This window comes from Saccopteryx leptura, chromosome 3 (assembly GCF_036850995.1).
Source record: "Saccopteryx leptura isolate mSacLep1 chromosome 3, mSacLep1_pri_phased_curated, whole genome shotgun sequence".
Lineage (NCBI taxonomy): Eukaryota > Metazoa > Chordata > Mammalia > Chiroptera > Emballonuridae > Saccopteryx > Saccopteryx leptura.
In genome coordinates, this window is record NC_089505.1 from 93752100 (window position 1) to 93773501 (window position 21402).

A 21402-nucleotide genomic window follows, 5' to 3' on the forward strand; every position below is an offset into this window, starting at 1 on the left:
TTCCTCCCCTCCACCCCCCACCCCCCCACCCCCCACCCCCGCTCCCAACCTCAGAAGTGGTGCCCCCCCCCCCCAGCTTACTCTATTTTGTCATCTGCAACAAGGAGGGCTGGGGATTTGGGTAGGGCAGGGCTAACCTCCAAGTTTCTCCTGGTTCAGCTCCATCGCCCACTGCCCCCAACCCCCTCCTCAAAGCACCCAGCCTAGATTAAAGGGTAGTAGGAAGGATTCCTGAGTCGCTCCCTCCTTGCTATAAAGGCTTGGGCCACTTCTGTGAATTCTGAGCCCCCAGTCTCTCGATCAGTGAAATGCGGCAGAGGGCCCAAAGTGGTAAATCGGAGATGCCTCGACCGCAGGATGTACTGCACTCCACGCAGGTAGTCCACGCGGGCACGCCCAGCGCACCGCCCCTCGCAGGCCACGCCCCTTCACTTTCGGCGGCCTTGGCGGCGTTGCCATGGCGACGCGCGTACACAGGCGGGGCAGGTGTGCAGAGTGCGGGGCCGCCGGCTGGAGACTCGGCGGGAGCGCGGCCGAGAGGCCTCGCCCCGGAGCGGGCCTGGCGCCTCGCGAGCCCGCCGGGCTCTGGGCGGAGGACGGAGCTTGGGCTTCTTCCTCCAGCCAGGTGAGTGCGGCACGGGAGGAGACGGCGGGCGGAGACCTAGGGGCCGGACGGGCCACCCCTGCGAGGTCAAGGACTGAGGTGGCGGGGAGGGACCAGGGGAGGGACCCGGCCCCACTCCAGCCGCTCTCCAATCCAGACACCTGACCCCAGGAGCACCTCAAACCTCAAAGAAAGTGTCCCAACACCAGCCCTTCCTACCTAAGTGCAGCCCCCACCCCGCTCCCCGAGGTAGCCCACGCGGGAGCTTTAGGACCCTCCTTGGCACCAACTCTCGGATGTCCTGTGGGTTTCAGCTGAGATTAGGAGGGGCGCCCCCAGGTTTTCCGGATTCACAGACTACATCACCCAGTGGTCAGACATCCCCCTTACCTGACCTCTCCTTTGAGGAACGTCTACAGCTCAGGCCTCGGAAGACCTTGTAGCCTCAGAGGAAATGTTACTCCTATAGCCCATTCTGACCCGGTGACGTGGTCAGCGGGATGCCCCCGCTGGAGGATCGTCCCTCTTCACTGTGGCTGGAGCTCTGCGACACCAGGAACGAATTCGCAGAGTTTAACACCTTTGCATTACTTTCTACACTGTTTTCAGAGAGGGGAATGACTGCACAGGTGGAGAAATATTGTCCAACCCAAAAGCTAAAGGGAGAGAATTTAGGTTTTCCAAAAAGTCATCTGGGATAGATGCTGAAGGGCAGATGGAGGTGGTTGCTGTCAAAGATTCCTAGCCAGCCGTCTGCTCTAATTGCTCTGAGGTGTCATTTGTATTTTCATTCACTCAACAAGTGTTTACTGAGCACCTACTAAGAGTCAGGCCTTGACCAGGTGCTGATTATGGGGGAAGGAACAAAACTGTCAGGAACTCCGGCAGGCGTCCCCAAACTACGGCCCACAGGCCACATGCGGCCCCCGCCGCAGAAGGGCCCCACCTCTTTCACTGGTGGTCAGTGAGAGGAGCACTGTATGTGGCAGCCCTCCAACGGTCTGAGGGACAGTGAACTGGCCTTCTGTGTAAAAAGTTTGGGGACCCCTGAGAGGTTCCCCCTGCTTGCAAGCTAACAAGTTAGCCTGCCCAGCTTATAGGATGCTGGCGGGAGACAGGAAACACCTGGCCAGAGACAAAGGACTTGATTACTCACAGCAGAGCAGGCACAACAGGCGACCCTAACTTCACATTTACATTGGTTCCCCTTGCCCCCAAAGTGCCTCAGGGTGGAGCAGACAGCAGAGGTGGGTGTTGTGCACACTGTGGGTCCATCTGAGGAGCTCCAAGCTTGGCAAACTCCGATCTTTGAAAGGGGCCTATAGCAAACCAGCCTGACCGTTACCCCTAAAGGAGATAGTATCTTTATTATAAGCATTACCTATATTCCCCCAGGCTGTCTGCCCTACAAACATCCTTGGAAAGATAGTGCAGGACAGAATCTGTCAATGTCTTTGCTCTGAAGGTGGTAAAAATGCAAGAAGCCCGTGAAAAATTGTCTCAACAACAACAACAAAAAACAACAACACAGTTCTGGCTGCCCTGGAATGTGTATCTTAGCGAAAGGAAAACGGCAAACACCACTAAATAAAGGCCTAGGAAAATGTGAGAGAATGATACATACAAGGGAGGAAATGCAGCAGGAAAATATGACATTTTAGCCAGGGTGGTCAGATGGTTACCACTAACAGGTGACATCTGAGCAGAGAGCAAGCACCAGCCTTGGGGACATCTGGAGTGAGAGCTAAAAAACAAATATGCACGCCACCCAGATTTTCGGTGGTAGTTTGGTGGCATTCCCTAAGAAGAGACAGAGCACACAAATTTACACTTTAATTAGGCTAGACCATGTTGCTTGATAGCATGGCCCTCTGCAATTGAAGATGAATAACTAACATGATTTGATGGGAAGAGAGCATGTTTCTAATGGGAAATTGCCTTTTCCTCTATACTAATGATGGCAAACTTAATAAAATGTATTTCTCATGATATGAAGGCATCAATGTTTGTGAGGTATCCTTAGGCCTCAGAGTTGACTAATGTGAAATAAATTGTCTGGCTTATTTTTATTTCTCTTACCCCCAGGATAGGATCATTTTTTCCTTTCAAAGGGTAGAATCCTGGTTTCAATGGCAGTCTGTTATTGCATGTCCCGAGTGTCAACAGGCAGTGTAACTCGTGACCCCATTCTGCCCCACCCAGCAACAGTGGAGGCCCGGACACTGAGCTACTGGAGGGTCATGCAGTCCTTACACGAGGCGGCTCAGCGTTCTCTCTCTGAGACGTACTGTTGTGTGACCTTAAGCTCTCTGAGTCTCAGTTTCCCCATCTGTAAAGTGAGACAATGCTGGTACCTAGCTCGCAGGGTTGTTCTGAGACTAAAAAGAGACAAATGATGGCACAGTGCCTGGCACTTAGTAGGACTTCCGTACGTGATGATGAAACTGTTGACGGGAAGCAGAACCAGACCTGAGACGATGTGGTCACAACCAGACCGCTTTAGTTTTATCCCCAGTCTGGCAACTTCACATTTCAGTGGCCTTTCAGTTGAAAAAGAGAGGGGCTTTCGTTCTTTGACGTGGCATTGAGATGGAGGCTGTCACATAGTAATAATAGAACACATTTCAAATCAGAACTCAAGCACCGTGTGAATTATCACCAACTTTTTGGAACCTACTGAAGTCACTGAAATTGTTATGTTTTGAAAAACGTGTATAGAACTTATTTTGCAATGCATCAAAATATATAATGGATGGATAGGTAGACAGATATGTGATCGAACAAATACAGCAAAATGTCCCCTTCCACTTCTTCCAATGATTCTGTGAGTTTGGCGTTTTCATAATAAAATATTGGGGGGAAAATATGTGCAGAGTCCTGATCATTTGTCCAAGCTATTCTTGACACCTTGTCTAAATCATCCTTTTTAAAAGAATATGAAGAAATGGAGTAATCTCAAAAGAAAGTATCATTGAAAGCCCATTTCCTCAAAGACTGACTTGACACTTTAAGAAACTCTCTAGAAACTTAGAGTTCCTTGTATCAGAGTTTGAGAAGCCCAAATTAATAAGAGTAACAAAAGTAGTACAAATGCATGTTTCATGTGTAACAGGCACCGTTCTAGATGCTTCACAAATTTTATTAATCCTCACAAAACTTAATCCTCACAAAACCCTTTGAGATACAGAGTATGATTAACCCCATTTTACAGATAAGGAAACTGAGGCATAGGATAGAATAAGTAACTCACCTAAGATCACAGAGCTAGGACGTGGAGGGTTAGGAATACTGAGCATGCGTACTTGATATGTCAGATAAGGAACCTCATACCAAGTTTAATGGGAATAGAGAACAATTCTCATTGGAACTCAGATTTGTGGTCTGATTTGTAGCTGCAGTTGGTGCTTGGAGTTATCTAAAAATGCCTTCTACTTGGTTATCAGAACCAAGCTCGTCAATGCTAGACTTCACAGGTAGAGATAAAGACTCGTGATCATTGCTAAGCCCATCTCTCCACTACCATCTCTGCTGATTTCTCCTTTAGACATGCTGGTGCATTTTGCTCATTCTAAATATGATGCTGAATAAATAGGGGACTACATTTTTCTAACAATTGTTTTATTCTAAAAACCTTATACAGTGGAAAGCAGAGAGAATGAAAGCCTACCTGAAGAGCACAGAAGGCTTTTTTGTCCTGAATAAAAGTACTACGATCGGAAAGCACGAAGACTCAGACCTTGTTTTAGAGGTAAGGACTCTTCCCACCCATTCCCCGCCCCTCCGCAGCCCCTTACCTCCTCCAAAAACCCTTTAGAGATCCGTGGACTCAGATCTCTCTTAAAGCACAACGTCTGGCTAACAGCCACATCTTTCCCTGGTGTGCTGCCAGTAACAGATTGCCAAACGTGCTGGATTTCTCTGGAAAGCAGTGAGAATGAGCTCAATGCTAATGGGGTATGCCCTCTGTCCTCTGCTGAACCGGTCTGTGGGTGTCCCACCTGCGGTCCCCAGCAGCCTGATGGGGTGGTTGGAAAGGGGGGCCTAGAGCTGGTGCTTTGACCTTCACCTGCTCCCAGCATGATAGCCAGAGCCGCCTGGAGTGCCCAGTATGAGCAACGGCCTCTCGCCCTTGCCAGAGTTTTTGGAGACTGCTGTGGGCCCCGCAGAACGGAGTCCAGGGAACCTCCAAGCCTTAAATCAGGGTAAGCTGTGGGCGTGGCCTCAGGGTTTCCTCATTTCATTTCATTCTCTGAACCAGCTGGGGCTTGGTCCAGAGTCTCAGCTCCTTGACATCTATGGCAGCTGGAAGAAAGCAAGGAATAGTAAGAACAGTGGCTTTGAGCCTTTTAAACTCATTGAAGAGGGTTTAAAATACTGCAGCAGCAATAGAAATACAATGGGATCCCTTTATAACTGTGAAAGGCAGGTCTCACTCAGACCTCCCTCAACAGATTTTCTCTTAACTTTTTATTTATTTTTGACATAATTATTGATTCACAAGACGTTCTAAAAATAGTGGAGAGCTAGGTCTCAGGTACCCTTCACCTTCACCTAGTTTCTCCCGATTGGTCACAGATTATCTAGCCATAACCATATCAAAACCAGGAAGTTGACATTGGTACAAAGTGTGTATTTGGCTCTATGCCATTTTGTCACATGTACGGATTTGGGTGCAGCCACTGAGATACAGAACTATTCTGTCATCAAAGGTCTCCCTTTTGATATTCCTTTATAGCAGGGGTCGGGAACCTTTTTGGCTGAGAGAGCCATGAACACCACATATTTTAAAATGTAATTCCGTGAGAGCCATACAATGACCCGTGTATGTTATGCATTATTTAATAAAAATTTGGTGTTGCCCCGGAGGACAGCTGTGATTGGCTTCAACCACCTGCAACCATGAACATGAGTGGTAGGAAATGAATGGATTGTAATACATGAGAATGTTTTATATTTTTAACATTATTATTTTTATTAAAGATTTGCAAGCCATAGGTTCCCGACTCCTGCTTTATAGTCACAATACCTCCTCCCTCCACCATCCCTCAACCCTGACAGCCAGTAATCTGTTCTCCATTTCTATAGCTTGCATCTCTTTGAGAATGTCATATAAATGGACTTTTCAGGTTGGTTTTTTTTCACCATAATGTCCTTAAGATCCATTTACATAGATTAATTAGCCAATCGCTTTTTTATTGCTGAATAATACTCCACAGTATAGATGTACCACTTTTGTTCAACCATTTATGCATTGAAGGGCATTTTGACTGTTTCCAATTTGGGATGGTTACGAATAAATTAAGTTTTCGTTTCTCTGGGATAAATGCGTAGGAGTGTGGTTGCTGGTCCACGTAGTAAGTATATGTTTGGTTTCTAAAGAAACTAACAGGCTTATCCAGGGTGACTGTACCATTTTGCATTCCCACTAGCAGTATGTGAGCCATGGTTTCTCTGCATCCTCCTCAGCAATTAGTATTATGACTGTATTTTTAAATTTTATTTTTTAAAATTATTATTAAATGAGAGGCGGGAGGCAGAGAGACAGACTCCCACATGCGCCTCAACCAGGATCCACCCAGCAAGGCCCCTACCAGGTGATGCTCTGCCCATCTGGGGCCATTGCTCCATTGCTCAGCAACCGAGCTATTTTAGTGCCTGAGGTGGGGCCATGCAACCATCTTCAGTGTCTGGGACCAACTTTCTTGAACTTTTGAGCTATGGCTTTGGGAGGAGGAGAGAGAGAGGGAGGGGAGGGAGGTGTGGAGAAGCATATGGTTACTTCTTCTGTGTGCCCTGACTGGGAATCAAATACAGGATTTTCACATGCCAGGCTGATGCTCTACCACTGAGCCACCCGGGCAGGGCCATGACCATATTTTTTATTTTAGCTGTTTTAGTGTGTGGTGATATCTGGTCATGGTTTTAATTTGTATTTCCCTAATGGCTAGTGACGTTGACTATCTTTCTATGTAGTACTTATTTGCCTTCTGCATATCCTCTGAGGTGAAATGCTTCATGTCTTTTGCCCTCTTTAATTGAATTATTTGGGTTTTTTTGCTATTGAGTTTTGAGAGTTCTTTATACATTTTGGATATGAGCCCTTTGTCAGACATACGGTTTGCAATTATTTTCTCCCATCCAGAGTTTGTCTTTTTATTCTCTCAACAGAATATTTCACAGAGTGCAAGTTTTAAATTTTGTTAAAATGATCATTTATTTCTTTGAAAGGTCATGGTTTTAGTGTCATGTCTAGGAACATGTCACTAAGCCCTTGATCCTAAGGATTCTCTCGTTTGTTTTCTTCTAAAGGTTTTGTAGTTTTATGTTTAAATCTGTGAGTTTGTTTTTGCATATGATATGAGGCTTAGGTCAAGTTTTATTTTTATTACATGTGGCTATCCAGTTGCCCCAGAACCATTTGTTAAAATGACTGGTCTCTCCCCATTGAATTGCTTTTGCAACTTTGTCAGACTCATTTGGCCATACTGTGTGGTGGCTATTTCTGAATTCCTTATTAGGTTTTATTGATCTATGTGTCTATCCCTATACCAATATGACATGGTCTTAATTATTGTAGCTATATAAGTCTTAAATGAAGTAGAGTGATTCCTCCCACTTTATTCTTCTTTAAAACGTGCTTTTTTTTTTTTTAGCCTATTCTAGTTCTTTTGCCTTTCCATATAAATTTTAGTAATAAGCCTGTCTATATAAAATGTCTTGGGAAGTTTTGATAGGAATTATGTTTAAACCTATATATCAGTATGAGAAGAATTGATATCCATGAACATGGTATGTTTCTCCATTTACTCAAGTGGTCTTTGATTTCTTTTATGATTGTTCAGTAGTTTTCAGCATACAGGTTCTATACGGGTTTTGTCATATTTATACTTCTCTCTCTCTCTTTCTCCCTCTCCCTCTCTGTGTAAATAGTTATATATATATATGTTTTTGAGAGAGAGAGAAAGTAAGGAAGGGAGAGAGAGGAGAAGCATCAACTCATAGTTGCATCATTTTTTTAATGTCTGTTTTTGTTTTTTTGTGAACTTTTATTTTATTATATTTATTCATTTTAGAAAGGAGAGAGAGACAGAGAGACAGAGAGAGAGAAGGGGGAGGAGCAAGAAGCATCAACTCCCATATGTGCTTTGACCAGGCAAGCCCAGGGTTTCGAACCGGCAACCTCAGCGTTCCAGGTCGACACTTTATCCACTGCACCACTACAGGTCAGGCATAGTTGCATCATTTTTAGTTGTTCATTGATTTCTTCTCATACATGCCTTGACTGGGGACTCAAGCTGAGCCAGTGACCCCTTGCTCAAGATAGCGACCATAGGATTATGTTGATGACCCTGCACTCAAGCTGGCAAGCCTACACTTAAATCAGACGAGTCCACACTCAAACCAGTAACCTGGGGGTTTCCAACCTGGGTCCTCAGCATCCCAGGTTGGTCGATGCTCTATCCACTGTGCCAACACTGGTCAGGCAACAGTATTATATTTTCAATTTTGGTGTCCACATGTCATTGACAGTAAATTAAATACTATTAATTTTTGTATGCTTATATGGTACCTTGCAACCTAAACTTTCTATAAGGCTTTTTGTAGATTTCTTAGGATTTGATACACAATCATGTCATCTGCAAATCAAGGCAATTTTATTTCTCCACTGGGAAAAAGAGATCTGAATGTTTTTATTTTCCTTTTCTTGCTTTATTGCACTGGCTAGGACTTCCAATACTCTGTTGACTAAAGGTGATAAGTGCAATCTAAATCTTTGTGTTTGCTTATTCCTAATCTTAGGGGGAAAACATTCCATCTTTCTCAATAAGTGTGATTTTTCTGTAAACAAGTTGAGTAAGTTCCCCCTTAATTTCTAGTTTTCTGAGAGTGTTTATTATAAACTCAACAAATTTACAGATAACTCAATGGGCCTCTCCTTGAGATTCTTATTCATGTCGTGGTCTCCCAACAAGGACACAGAGAATCTGTTCAGTGCACAAAGTTGGGAGGGGGGGAGAAAAAGAAAAAAGAATTTCAGTTTTTCCTTTATCATAACAAAGCATAGACTTTAGGTAGTCTTATTTCTCATCTGGCCGAAGCTGAGACATAGAGCTCTGTTTTGAATGTGATTGTGGGAATAGAAAACTGTAGTAATTTTCAATAGCACTGGCTTTGGAGATGGACAGACCTAGGTTTGAATGTCATTAAGCCACTTTCTGGCTGTGTGATGCTCTGCGCTCATTTTCCCTGTCTACAAACAACTTACGTATCTACCCCTCGGTTGCTGTGAGGATTAAGAAAGAACCGCACAGAAAGCACCTGGCATGTGACGCTGAGTACACAATACCATGACTGTTACTATTGTCTTATAAAATGGGGACCGTGAAGAATCCTCAGGGGTACCCAGGATTGAGACGAGAAGCCATTGATAGTAACAAGCTGTTTGGAAAAGTAAACTAATGAGGACAATTATGAGGTAGACAGCAATTGAGTGGCATTCATTGTATAGAAAATAATTGACTGTTTAGTGCATTTTGGACTTAGTTTAAGAAGTCACCACCTCCGGCAACAGTCACATTGATTTATGAAGAAATAAGTTGCACTTTCAGAAGCACAAGCCTAAATTGGCTCCCCTGAGAACAGATGATGCATGCATTGCCAAATGTTCTGTGAATAGGCTCGATGAGAACTTCTGTCTTCTCTCAGACAAATCCTCTTCCCGAAGCGTAAGTGGATGCAGGAAAGGAGACTTGCTTTAGAAAGGGATGTGCGGACACAGGGCTGTTTTGAAGAATTGAAACCTGAGGACATGTCAGCATTTTCCAGTTTTATATTAAGACCAGAGGAGGAGAAAACTGCCCCTTCTGCTGACTTCACGAGGCCTCTCTGATTAGGAGATCTGCCCTAATCGGCTGTGGGCCACCCTAAGGTATAATCCAATAGTTGATTTAGAGTTGCCACTGGAAGTCAGTTCCACTAAATAAAGTTCAGAAGTATTTAGTAATAAAAAGTTGTCCTTGAAATTACCCAGAGGTTACAGCTAGCAAATAAAAACTTTGATTTACTTGGGTGAATCCTTAAGAATGGGCAGTTGTGCTTCTAAAGATTTCTAGTCGTTTGCAAGGCTGATACAGTGTTTTGATTGTTGATATAGTATTCATTGATTTTTTTCTGATAATAGAAGGTAGTTACATGCTTATTGTTTTAAAACTGAGGGAAAGCAAAGTATAAGGAAGAAAAGTCACTGGTAGTCATTTGACTCAAAATCAATTCTAATATTTGTAGGGTTTTGGCCTCCAGACTTTTCTTCTGTATCCTAGATGGGGTTTGATTCCCTGGCAGCAATAGGAAGCCTGTGTTTGTCAGCTCAGGTCTTGCTGTTATTGTCTCTCATTCATTCCACAAATATTAACCTGGAGCCTCCGCCCCAAGGCAATCCTGGGGACACAGCAATGGCCGGATCAGGCATGGTCCCTGCAGTCAGGAAGCAGCTAGCAGACAGGCATGAGTCGAAGACCCCACGATGGCATGAATAGTTCCATGCCAACACTGGGGCTCTGAAGGGAAGAAGCATGGAGGACCAGGAGGACTTAACTAGGCAAGAGAAGAAGGGAACAGTGTGTGCAAAGGCCCTGGCGTGAAAGGGGATATTGTGAGGCCAAGGAACTGAGAGAAAACCAGTGTGTCTAGAGTAAGAGTGAGAAGGTGGAGAACTAAGAGACAAGGTCTCCTTCGTGCCACCATCAGGATTTTGATCTTTATCTGAAGAAGGCACTGGAAGATTTTTTTTTTTTTTTGACAGAGACTGAGAGAGGGACAGATAGGGACAGACAGACAGGAAGGGAGATGAGAAGCATCAATTCTTCGTTGCAACATCTTAGTTGTTTATTGATTGCTTTCTTATTGTATATGTGCCTTGAGCTGGGGGCTACAGCAGAGCAAGTGACCCATTGCTCAAGCCAGCGACCTTGGGCTCAAGCCAGTGACCATAAGGTCATGTCTATGATCTCACACTCAAGCCAGTGACCCTGTGCTCAAGCTGGTGAGCCCGTGCTCAAGCCAGCAACCTCGGGGTTTCGAACCTGGGTCCTCCGCATCCCAGTCCGACGTTCTATCCACTGCACCACCACCTGGTCAGACAGCACTGAAGGATTTTAAGCAAGGGGAAGACCTGCATTTTGAACTGTCCCCCCTGGCTGCCGTGGGCAGACAGGCAATCAGGAGCTCTGTTCAGAATCTCGCCTCTCCTGTTTTGCATGGCTTGAAAGCCTCGGCCGTGCTCACTTCAGAGTTAAACCTTGTAAATTATCACTTCCATGGTCTGACGTGGCTTGCAAACTGTAATTTTTGGAGTTGGATGTGGCTGTTACCTAAACTCTGCTTAGAAAGTGGCTCAGTTCTTCCAGAATGAAGAAACACTGCACGCCAATGGTTGTCCAATTTTTCATATGTATAAAGTGCTTGTTAGGCATGAGCCCCTAGACCAGGGGTCCCCAAACTTTTTTACACAGGGGGCCAGTTCATTGTTCCTCAGACCGTTGGAGGGCCAGACTATTTAAAAAACTATGAACAAATCCCTATGCACACTGCACATATCTTATTTTAAAGTAAAAAAACAAAACGGGAACAAATACAATATTTAAAATAAAGAACAAGTATATTTAAATCAACAAACTGACCAGTATTTTAATGGGAACTATGGACCTGCTTTTGGCTAATGAGATGGTCAATGTCCGGTTCCATATTTGTCACTGCTAGCCCTAACAAGTGATATGATGCGCTTCCGGAGCCGTGAGGCGTGCATCCCAAGTCACTGAAAGTAGTATTGTACGTGAGCGTCGCCACGCTTTGCAGTGCCACCACATATAGTACTCTAGGTGCACAGGATGTGGATGCATCCTGTGCTCCTCTCACTGACCACCAATGAAAGAGGTGCCCCTTCCGCAGGGCTGGATAAATGGCCTCAGGGGGCCGCATGCGCCCGCTGGCCATAGTTTGGGGAACCCTGCCCTAGACGTTCTGACCCAGGGGGTCCTCACATTTATGTGTTCCCCATGTTTAGGCGGTGGCTGTGGGGTCCTGTGGAGATGGCTCCAGGAGCACATTTTGAGAATCCCACCATCTCTATTACCCATGCCTCTTCCCTTCTGACGTGGGAGCTCCAATTGGGTGGGCAGGGGTGAGTGTACGCACGCATGCGCTGTTTCAATAAACTTTGTTTTGAGGAAAAGAGGAGAAAGGTGAAACAGCAAAGAGCTGCCTGACCCTAGCCCCTCCCCAGGAGCTTACCGGGCCCCACCCACACTGGGCGGCCCCCCACCCCCTTGAAGACTGAGCTCCCGGGACTCCGGTGCTGTGGCTGGGCGGGTGGAAATGGAGGAGAAAAACCAAGGACAGAAGCGACAGGGGGATGAAATGCTCGTGTCTGCACCTCCGTCCTGCCAGCTATCCACTTCCTCGTTGCTGGAATGATCTCTTGAGCAAGTGTCAGCCCCTTCTCATCTGGGCTCTGAAGGTCGTGGAGCAAGGCCAACCTAACAAACACAGCACAACCCATATGAGTGGATGACTCTTGTCCCTTTGTCTGGCACCTACCAGCTCTGGCTGCCTCTTCAGAAGAACCGTCGGAGCCTACATCATCATCTCGTTTGTTACTATGAAACAAGGCTGCTGTGATTTTCACATCATTTCATAGACATGTGGGGATGTTGCTGTGGCAGAGGGCATGTAACTCTGATGGGTGTTGCTAGCTGTCCACCAGAGGTTTACAGATGTGGTTAATATCCTGCCAGCAGTGGATACCTGTTCTGTTTCCTATCCCTTCCCCAGTCTAGTGTGTGGTCCATCTATTGGGTCTTCATTGATCTTGGAGGTGAAATATGGCATCCGTGTCATTGTGATTCGTGTTTCTGTTATTATGAGTGAACCCTACGTTTTGAGATGTGAGTTTTAGATGTGGATTCTTACCATGCCTCCAGTCTCCGTATGGAAATCCACAGAAAGACCCAGGCTTTGGTGCGGTTACCAGCTGTGCTGTTCATACTCCCTGGCCGGCTCTGCTGCCCGGGTTCGGCTCCCACTTTGCCCCAGGGCTCCACGCACAGCGCTGCTCCTCTGGGGACTCACCATCCGGTCCCATCAGTCCTGTATGAGGACCGGCAGCTGCAAATGGGGGCTGATTTCATGGGTCACAACAGTCATGGGCTTACTTCCCTCTGGCAAGTGGAGGGCTTCCAATAGGGAGAAGTTCAGAGAAAAGGGCTGGATTGTAATCTTTTTCTCTTTTATGTTTTGGTGATAAAATACACATAATGTACAATTTACCATCCTAAGCACTTATTGTGTGTGTGACAGAGACAGACAGAGAGAGAGGGACAGACAGACAGGAAGGGAGAGAGATGAGAAACATCAATTCTTCATTGCAGTTCCTTAGTCTCCTTAGTTGTTCATTGATTGCTTTCTCATATGTGCATTGACCTGGGGGCTACAGCAGAGTGAGTGACCCCTTGCTCAAGCTAGCAGCTTTGGGCTTCAAGCCAGCAATCTTTTGGCTCAAGCCAGCGATCATGGTGTCATGTCTATGATCCCACGCTCAAGCCAGCTACCTCACACTCAAGCTGGTGAGCCTGTGCTCAAGCCAGTGACCTCGGGGTTTCAAACCTGCGTCTTCTGCATCCCAATCTGACACTCTATCCACTGTACCACCGCCTGGTCAGGCCCATCTTAACCATTTTTAAGTGTGTACCATCCAGTGGCATGAAGTACACTCACGTTGTTGTGCAATCATCTCCCCCATTTTTCTCCAGAACATCGTCATCCTCCAAAACTGAACCCCTGCACCCAAGAAGCACTAACTCTGCCCTCCCGCTCCCCAGGCCCTGGCCACCATCATGCTACTTTCTATCTCCATGAATCTGACTAGTCTAGGTACTGCATATAAGTGGAATCATCCAGTATTTGTCCTTTTGTGACACTTATTTCACTCAGCATAATGTCCTGAAGGCTCATTCATGTTGTAACATTTGTCAAAATTTCCTTCCTTCCTTTCTTTATTTTTTTTAAGTGAGAAGAGGGGAGATAGACTCTCACATGCTCCCCAACTGAGATCCATCTGGTAACCCCTGTGTATGGCTGATGCTTGAATCAACAGAGCTATTTTTAGTGCCTGAGGCAAAAGCTTGCACCAACTGAGCCACTGGCTGTGGGAGGAAAAGAGGAAGAGGAGGTGGAGAGGGAGGGGGAGAGAACCAGATGGTCACTTCTCCTGTGTGCCCTGACCGGGTATCGAACCCAGGACATCCATATGCTGGGCCAACACTCCATCCACTGAGCCAACCAGTCAAGGCCTATTTCCTTCCTAAGTCTGAAAATACTCCGTTGTATGTACAGACCACAGTTTGCTTGTCCATTCATCTGTTGATGGACACTTGGTTTGCTTCCACCTTTTGGCTGTTGTGAATAATGAACATGGGTGTGGAAATCTCTCTGCAACCTTGCTTTCAGTTCTTTGGGGGATACCCAAAAGTGAACTTGCTGGGTCATATGATAATTTTATTTTTAATATTTTGAGGAACTGACATACTCTTTTCCATAGCAGCTACACTAATTTACAGTGCACAGGGTTATACTCACCAACACTTGTTATTTTCTGGTGTTGTGGGAGCTCCAGTTTGTGTGTGTGTGTGTGTGAGAGAGAGAGAGAGAGAGAGAGAGAGTGTGTGTGTTTGACAGCAGTCGCTCTAATGGATGTTAGGTGGAAGGTCATAATCTTCTGAAAGCACAAATCATACAAACAGCTACAGCACTCATTTAAAGACTACTGAATTAATGCATCTTGCATGTTTTAATATCTATAGTTACAGAATTATATCCTCAAAACAATCCTATGGGGTAGGAACTACTGTTATCATTTTTATGTTCATTTCAAGATGTGGAAATGAGGCTCGAAAGGGTAAGTCGCTTTCCCAAAGTCACACGGTTAGCTGGGGAAGGCAGGACCGAGTTTCAGATTCTAGGCTGACTCAAAGCTTCTAAAGAAAGAAGCTTCACCACTGCTCAGCCTCTCGGCTAAGATGAAGTGTAGAAAGAAGCTTCATTGTTTCGGTGTGAATTTAGCTTTCAGGAACATCTGAAAATCCAAATGTCTGAAATTCCGTGTGAGTTAACTGAGATCATAAGGTAGCTGACTAAGCTAGGGAAATTCCATAGTGTGGAATCCTAAGTGAGACTTGTCAGTGACACATGAAATCGATATTCTGGTGATCCTCATTCACTCAAGAAGCTGGTGTGGTGCCATCTAGTGGGGAACTTGGGTAAAGAGGAAATGTTGGCTCAGTGCCTTCCCGGAAAGAGGAGCTTAGGGGCTCTAAACAGCGGCCCCTCCAGAACCCTGGCTGGGGGTCTGGAAGTGCGGCAAGGTAGACCAAGCTTGACTAACGAGAAGCCGGGGGTGGAATGGGGGAATTTGCCAGGAAGAGCAGGCAGGAAAGGGCACCCTAGATGTTGAAACAGCATGGGCTAGGGTGTGGAGTTGTTTGGTGAATAATTTGGCTGGGGAAAAAGGGATTGATTGCATATCAGTGGCTACAGGTCAGGAACAAAAAAAAGAAAGAGGAAAAAAAAAGTTCTATGAAAAGTCACCTCGCTGGGTGATCTGACCATAAATTCCTAACTGGGCAGGTCCTGGTGAGTAGTCACGTACGCCCCAGGCCTGTAACTTCTTCTTTAGTGAAAGGTTTGAAGCCAGCCCTGCCTGTTGTCCTTGCGATCTGGGTTAACACACCTCTGTAATACCGAAAGGGAGTATTAACCCTCAAGAGAGCCCTTAACCTGACCTGTCCTGTAGTCGTCCACCGTGCTTGCTCCCCACTTCCGCGTAACCTTCCACAGGTTTCCTCCTTAATCTCAGATGCATGAAAGAAACTGCTCGAATAAACTCTTTGTTGTTGTTTTTTTTTTATTAAGTGAGAGTCGGGGAGGTGGAGACAGACTCCCGCAAGCACCCCGACTGGGGTCCATCCAGCAAGGCCCTATGAGGCGATGCTCTGCTCATCTGGGACAAAAGCTACATTGCTCAGCAACTGAGCTATTTTTAGTGCCTGAGGCTAAGGTCATGGAGTCATCCTCAGCACCAGGGCCAACTTTGCTCAAACCATTCGAGGAATGGCTGAGGGAGGGGAAGAGAGAGAGGGAGATGGGGGGGAGGTGGTGGAGAAGCAGGTGGGTGCTTCTGTGTATTCTGACCAGGAATTGAACCCAGGACTTCCACATACTGGGCCGACGCTCTACCACTGAGCCAACTGGCCAGGGCCTGAATAAACTCTTATAAGAACTCCCTATACTTCGAACAGTCTTACGTGGACAGTAGAAAATGTAAGCCAGGCTAAGTGTTTAACATTTAACTTGTTTAAAGATGGAGCCTCCTCCTGAAAAGGCTTTTAAGCTGGGAAGGAATGAGTGGTCTTTGTCATTTGGGTGGGCGATCGGGCAGCACAGCCCTAGGACAGAGAGGCCGAGTGCACAGCCTGGGCACCAGGCGGCCGGGTTGGAGCCTGGCTCTGCCCTCGTGAACTGCAGGATCTCGGGCAAATTACGCAGCCATTCTCTGTTGCACTTTCTGTACATGTGCGATGTTATGAGACTGAAGTACGGTACTTACTGCAAAGTGCTTAAACGGTGCCTGGTGGTGGTCAGTGTTGTAGTAAATTTTGACTGTTTTCTACGTAAAGCAACTGAAACGTATTATCTCAGAGTCTGTAGGTCAGAAGTCAGGGTGGACTCTGCCCGTTCCTCTGCTCCAAGCCTGGGCTCGTATCCAGGGTCTCAGAAGAAACCACTTGCAGGTCCATTCGGGTGGTTGGCAGAATCTAGCCTTTCCCGTGATGGACCGAGGTCCCCATGTCCTTGCTCGCTGTCATTTGGAGGTTGTTATGAGCCCCGCGAGGCTGCCCACATGCCCTGGCACATGGCCTCTGTCCTCTGATGTCAGCAGCAAAGGGTCCTTCTCAGGCTTTGAATCTCTCTGACCTCCCCTCTGACTCATCTCTGCAATCCAGCCAGATAAAGTTCTCTGCTCTCAAAGGCTCATGGGATTAGATTAGCCCCACCCAGGTAATCCAGGATGATCTCCCTCTTCTAAGACCCTGATTAGTAGCCTTTACATCTGCACAGTCCTTCCGCCGTGTGATGGGGCACGTTCCCAGGCTCCAGGGATCCGGGCACGACCATTCTGTCCAACCAGCATTAATACTTTCTGTTGCCTGGACTGCTGCCATGGGGAGGGGGCAGGTTATGGGACTGGTTATGAGCTCTCCGGAGCACTCAGTAGGGTCGATGCCAGGGACATAAGGAGAGATAGCTGGTTGAGCTGTGAGGGTGATGATATCATTACTGAAAGAGTCAGACAGGAAGGGAGAGGCAAGACTGCAAGACTTGAGGTGACACGAATATCGAGAAGCAGGTGGTGGTTTGGGGTCCGGATCAGAACTGGTGCTTGGAGAATCTGAGACTTGAGGGGATGTGCAGTGGCCCCAGCCTGTGGACCGAGTGAGAAGGAAATGGAGACTACCCTAGACTCCTGGGGAGCTGCAGCATCTGAGGGAGCCCGGCACGGAGCCCTGGGAGGGGTCAGGGAGGGAGGAGGAGGGTTGAAAGCTGTCCCCAGGCCGGGGGATATCAGTAACAGAAACAACTGGCAGTCACTGAGGGCTTCTTTATGCCAGGCACTGTTCTTTGCACTTCTGTATGTATGAACTCAGGTGATCCCAACGAGGTGGGACTGTCATTCTCCCATGTTACAGACGAGGAAGCTGAGGCACACACAGCCTAAGCAGCCTGCCTAAGGCCGCACAGGGAGGCTTTGCCAGGCTGGGGACCACTCTCTGGCGGTCTGGCTTCATGAGCCAGCCTCTTCTAGAGGCCTCGGCCTCCCCAGGGTTCCCCGGGAAGATGCGGGGGGCAGGACCAGGGAAGTGGAGAAGCTTCCTCTGTGCTTCTCCTCCCAGACTCGCTCTGTCACCAAACCCTGCCGTTTCCTCGGGTCTTCACTCTTCTGAAAACCTCAGTTTTTACTGTTTCTATGGGAGGGGGGTAGGATGGCCAAGAACCAAAAGGTGAAATGAAATAGATTAAACACACATGTGCACGTGCGCACACACGCGCGCGCACACACACACACACACATATACACACACACTCTGTCAGACTCACTGGAGAATCTCAGAGGCACACACAGATGCACCCCAGCTGCACAGCTGCCAAGTGGCAGAGGTGAGACTCGAACTCAAGGCTTCCCAACTGCAGAGCCCCTCCTCCTGCTCATAACAGTGGACATTTTGACACTTGCTGTACGTGCCAAAGTCCTCTTCTAAGAGCTTTTGTATGTGTTACCTCATGTACACATCACCAGGAAGTCTGTTCTACTGTTGTCCCCATTTACAGATGAGGAAACTGAGGCACCTAGAGACTAGGCTATTGCCCAAGCTCACTATTTCCAGCTAGTAAGTAGGAGAGCTGGGCATAGGTCCCAGGCCACCCGCTTCCAAGGCCAGTCTAGTACCCACCACCCTGTCCTGCCTCCCTAACTCCTCGGCCACCAGGCCACACGCCTGCTTCCAACAATAGTATCAAATGCCACAGAGGCTGGGGAGGCCCTGGATAACAATGGCAGTGGGTCGAGGACTCAGTGGGCACGGAACTGTCATGAGCAGCTTGACAATAAAGGAAGAGAGAGTGACGGGAGGCGTGTCTAGGATGGGGCGTTGGGGAGCACGTGTGTAGATTACATGGAAGGAATGGGGTCAGGGTGGGACTGAAGACACAAGAGAGGAGCTGGTTGCTGAGCCAGAGACGGACCCAGGTGGGATGAAGACAAGAATACGCTGAGCCCCTTGGTGGCTGAGGGATGGGGACTGGAAGGTCATCTCTGAGAGCTTCCCGTACTGGGTCCCTGCGTCCTGGCAGGACACATTCGAAGTGGTTGTGGAGTGACGGAGGTGGGTTTCAAAGGAAATAAATACATGGCCTCTGCCCCCTGCTCTGGTCTCTAATCTCCCACCAGCCAAACCTCACAGGAAACCAGAGGCAGGGAGCCCATCGGCCCCTGGATACGGCCAGACAGACCGGCCTGCTGGGGCAGAGGGCTCAGTGGAGAGGGGAGGGAGAAGGTCAGGAGGAGTCCATGGAGAATGCCCGGCAGGGGACAAGAGGAGAGGACATAGGAGGCTGTTAAGAAAGTAGAATGCAAGTCCAAAGACAGGGACCTGGTGGCTGAGGCACCCAAAGACAGCAGCGCATGGCTGGACTGGGCCAACCTTGAGGATTAAGTGTGAGGGTGGCCAGAGGACTAGGGGGAAGGGGGCAGAGATGGACTTGAAGTGGCTGGTGATCTTGAACAGACACCCAGGCTGGAAGAGGGGCAAGGGTGCCCACAGGGAGAGGATGGGGGAGCAAAGGTCATGATGAATCATGGAGAGGAAGGTGGGGAGGAGGGGATATGATCTGAGACTGGACTTTCGAGGTCCAAATGATGCAAGGTTGAAAACTAGCTCCAGCCCTGGCTGGTTGGCTCAGCGGTAGAGTGTCGCACTGGTATGTCAAAGTCCCATGTTCAGTTTCCAGTCAGGGCACACAGGAGAAGTGCCTATCTGCTTCTCTACCCCTCCCCTTCCCCCCCCCTTCCCTCTCTGTCTCTCTGTCTCTCTCTCTCTCTACCTCCTGCAGCCATGGCTCAAATGGTTCAGGCAAGTTGGCCCCAGGATCTGAGGATGGCTCCATGATCTCACCTCAGTTGCTGAAATGGCTCAGTTGCCGAGCAACGGAGCTGAAGCCCCAGATGGGCAGAACATTGTACTGTAGGGGGCTTGCTGGGTGGATCCTGGTCAGGCACATGCAGGAGTCTGTTTCTCTGCCTCCCCACCTCCCCATCTCCCTGCCTCTCACTTAGTAAAAAAAGAAAAAAGAAAGAAAAGAAAAAACTGACTTCAAAGAAAGATTCAGGTACAGTGTGAACCTTGGCATCAGCTTTGCAACTAACAGGTAGCTTCTCAGGGAGGCTTCTTCTCTGCACAGTGGCCATCAGAGCAGATATATTTGCTGTGAGTAGGTCTGTTAAAGTCTCAGTATTTTATGCACTCACTCTGTGCCTTAAAAGATATTTAAAATGCAGGTGGCTTTTTAAAAATGCATTTGTTTTCTATATCCAGTTCCACCCCACTTCCTCTCTCATTATTTGAAACTTGGGTTCAAATCCTGACATTGCCATGTGCACCAGCATCTTGACCAGGGGTCCCCAAACTTTTTACACACGGGGCCAGTTCACTGTCCCTCAGACCATTGGAGGGCCAGACTATAAAAAAAACTATGAACAAATCCCTATGCACACTGCACATATCTTACTTTAAAGTAAAAAAACAAAACGGGAACAAATACAATATTTAAAATAAAGAACAAGTAAATTTAAATCAACAAACTGACCAGTATTTCAATGGGAACTATGCTCCTCTCACTGACCACCAATGAAAGAGGTGCCCCTTCCAGAAGTGCGGCGGGGGCTGGATAAATGGCCTCAGGGGGCCGCATGCGGCCCACGGGCTATAGTTTGGGGACCCCTGATCTTGACTTTGAGTCACTGTGAATGCGTGCATGTAAAAATATATACCACATAAAATTTACCCTCTAAACCAGTGGTAGTCAACCTGGTCTCTAGGAATGGGGACTGGAAGGACGCCCACTAGTGGGCGTTCCAGCTTTCATGGTGAGTGGTAGCGGAGCAACCAAAGTATAAATAAAAAGATAGATTTAACTATAGTAAGTTGTTTTATAAAGATTTATTCTGCCAAACTTAGCGAAAATCCGACATAAAATACTTGGTAAGTAATTATTAGTATATGCTTTAACTTGCTGTAACTCTGCTTTATAAATTTTATAAAGTAAAGTTACTTCCTTACTTTATAAATCACCATTACTGTGGAACCGGTGGGCGGTTAGAAAATTTTACTACTAACAGAGATACAAAAGTGGGCGGTAAGTATAAAAAGGTTGACTACCCCTGCTCTAAACCATTTTAAGTGTACAGTTCAATAGGGTTAAGTATATTTACTTTATTGTGTAACCAATCTCCGGAACTTTTTTATCTTGCAAGTCTGAGACTCTATTCCCATTGGAAAGTTACTGATTCCCCATCCCCCCAAACCCTGCCAACCACCTTTCTGCTTTCTGTTTCTGTGAACTTGGCTACTCTTAAAAACATCATATAAATGGCCTGACCTGTGGTGGCTCAGTGGATAAAGCGTTGACCTGAAATGCTGAGGTGGCTGGTTCAAAACCCTGGGCTTGCCGGTCAAGGCACATATGGGAGTTGAAGCTTCCTGCTCCTCCCCCCCTTCTCTCTCTCTCTCTGTCCTCTAAAAAAAAAGAAAATGAAAATAAATAAATAAATAAATAAATAAATAAATAAAATAAATAATAATAATAAAAAAAAATCATATAAATGGAGTCACACAGCATTTACCTTTTTGTGACTGGTATATTTTAGTGAGCTGAACACCCTCAAGGTTCATCCATGTTGTAGCATATTAAAATTTCCTTCCTTTTAAAGGAAGAATAATAGTCCATTGTCTGTAAATACCACGTAGATTTTGCTTCGCCATCTATTGATAGACACTTGGATTGCTTCCACCTTTTGGCTGTTGAGAATAACGCTGCTGTGGACACAGGTATGCAAATATCTCTTCAGCTCCTGCTTTCAGTTCTTTTGGACGTATACCCATAAGTGGACTTGCTGAATCATAGAGTACCTT

At 46.8% G+C, this 21402-nt stretch overlaps 1 protein-coding gene across 15 annotated transcripts in view; it reads left to right on the forward strand.

The window, feature by feature from the left end:
- Positions 1–506: 506 nt before the first annotated feature.
- Positions 507–21402, forward strand: part of FHAD1 (forkhead associated phosphopeptide binding domain 1) — a 126776-nt gene continuing 105880 nt past the window's right edge. For all 15 annotated transcript variants that reach the window (XM_066375129.1, XM_066375130.1, XM_066375131.1 and 12 more), the window contains exons 1-2: positions 507–625; positions 4245–4352. In XM_066375129.1, coding sequence (XP_066231226.1) covers positions 4260–4352 — 93 coding nt within the window. In that variant the 5' untranslated portion in view covers positions 507–625; positions 4245–4259. The remainder of the gene's footprint in view (positions 626–4244; positions 4353–21402) is intronic.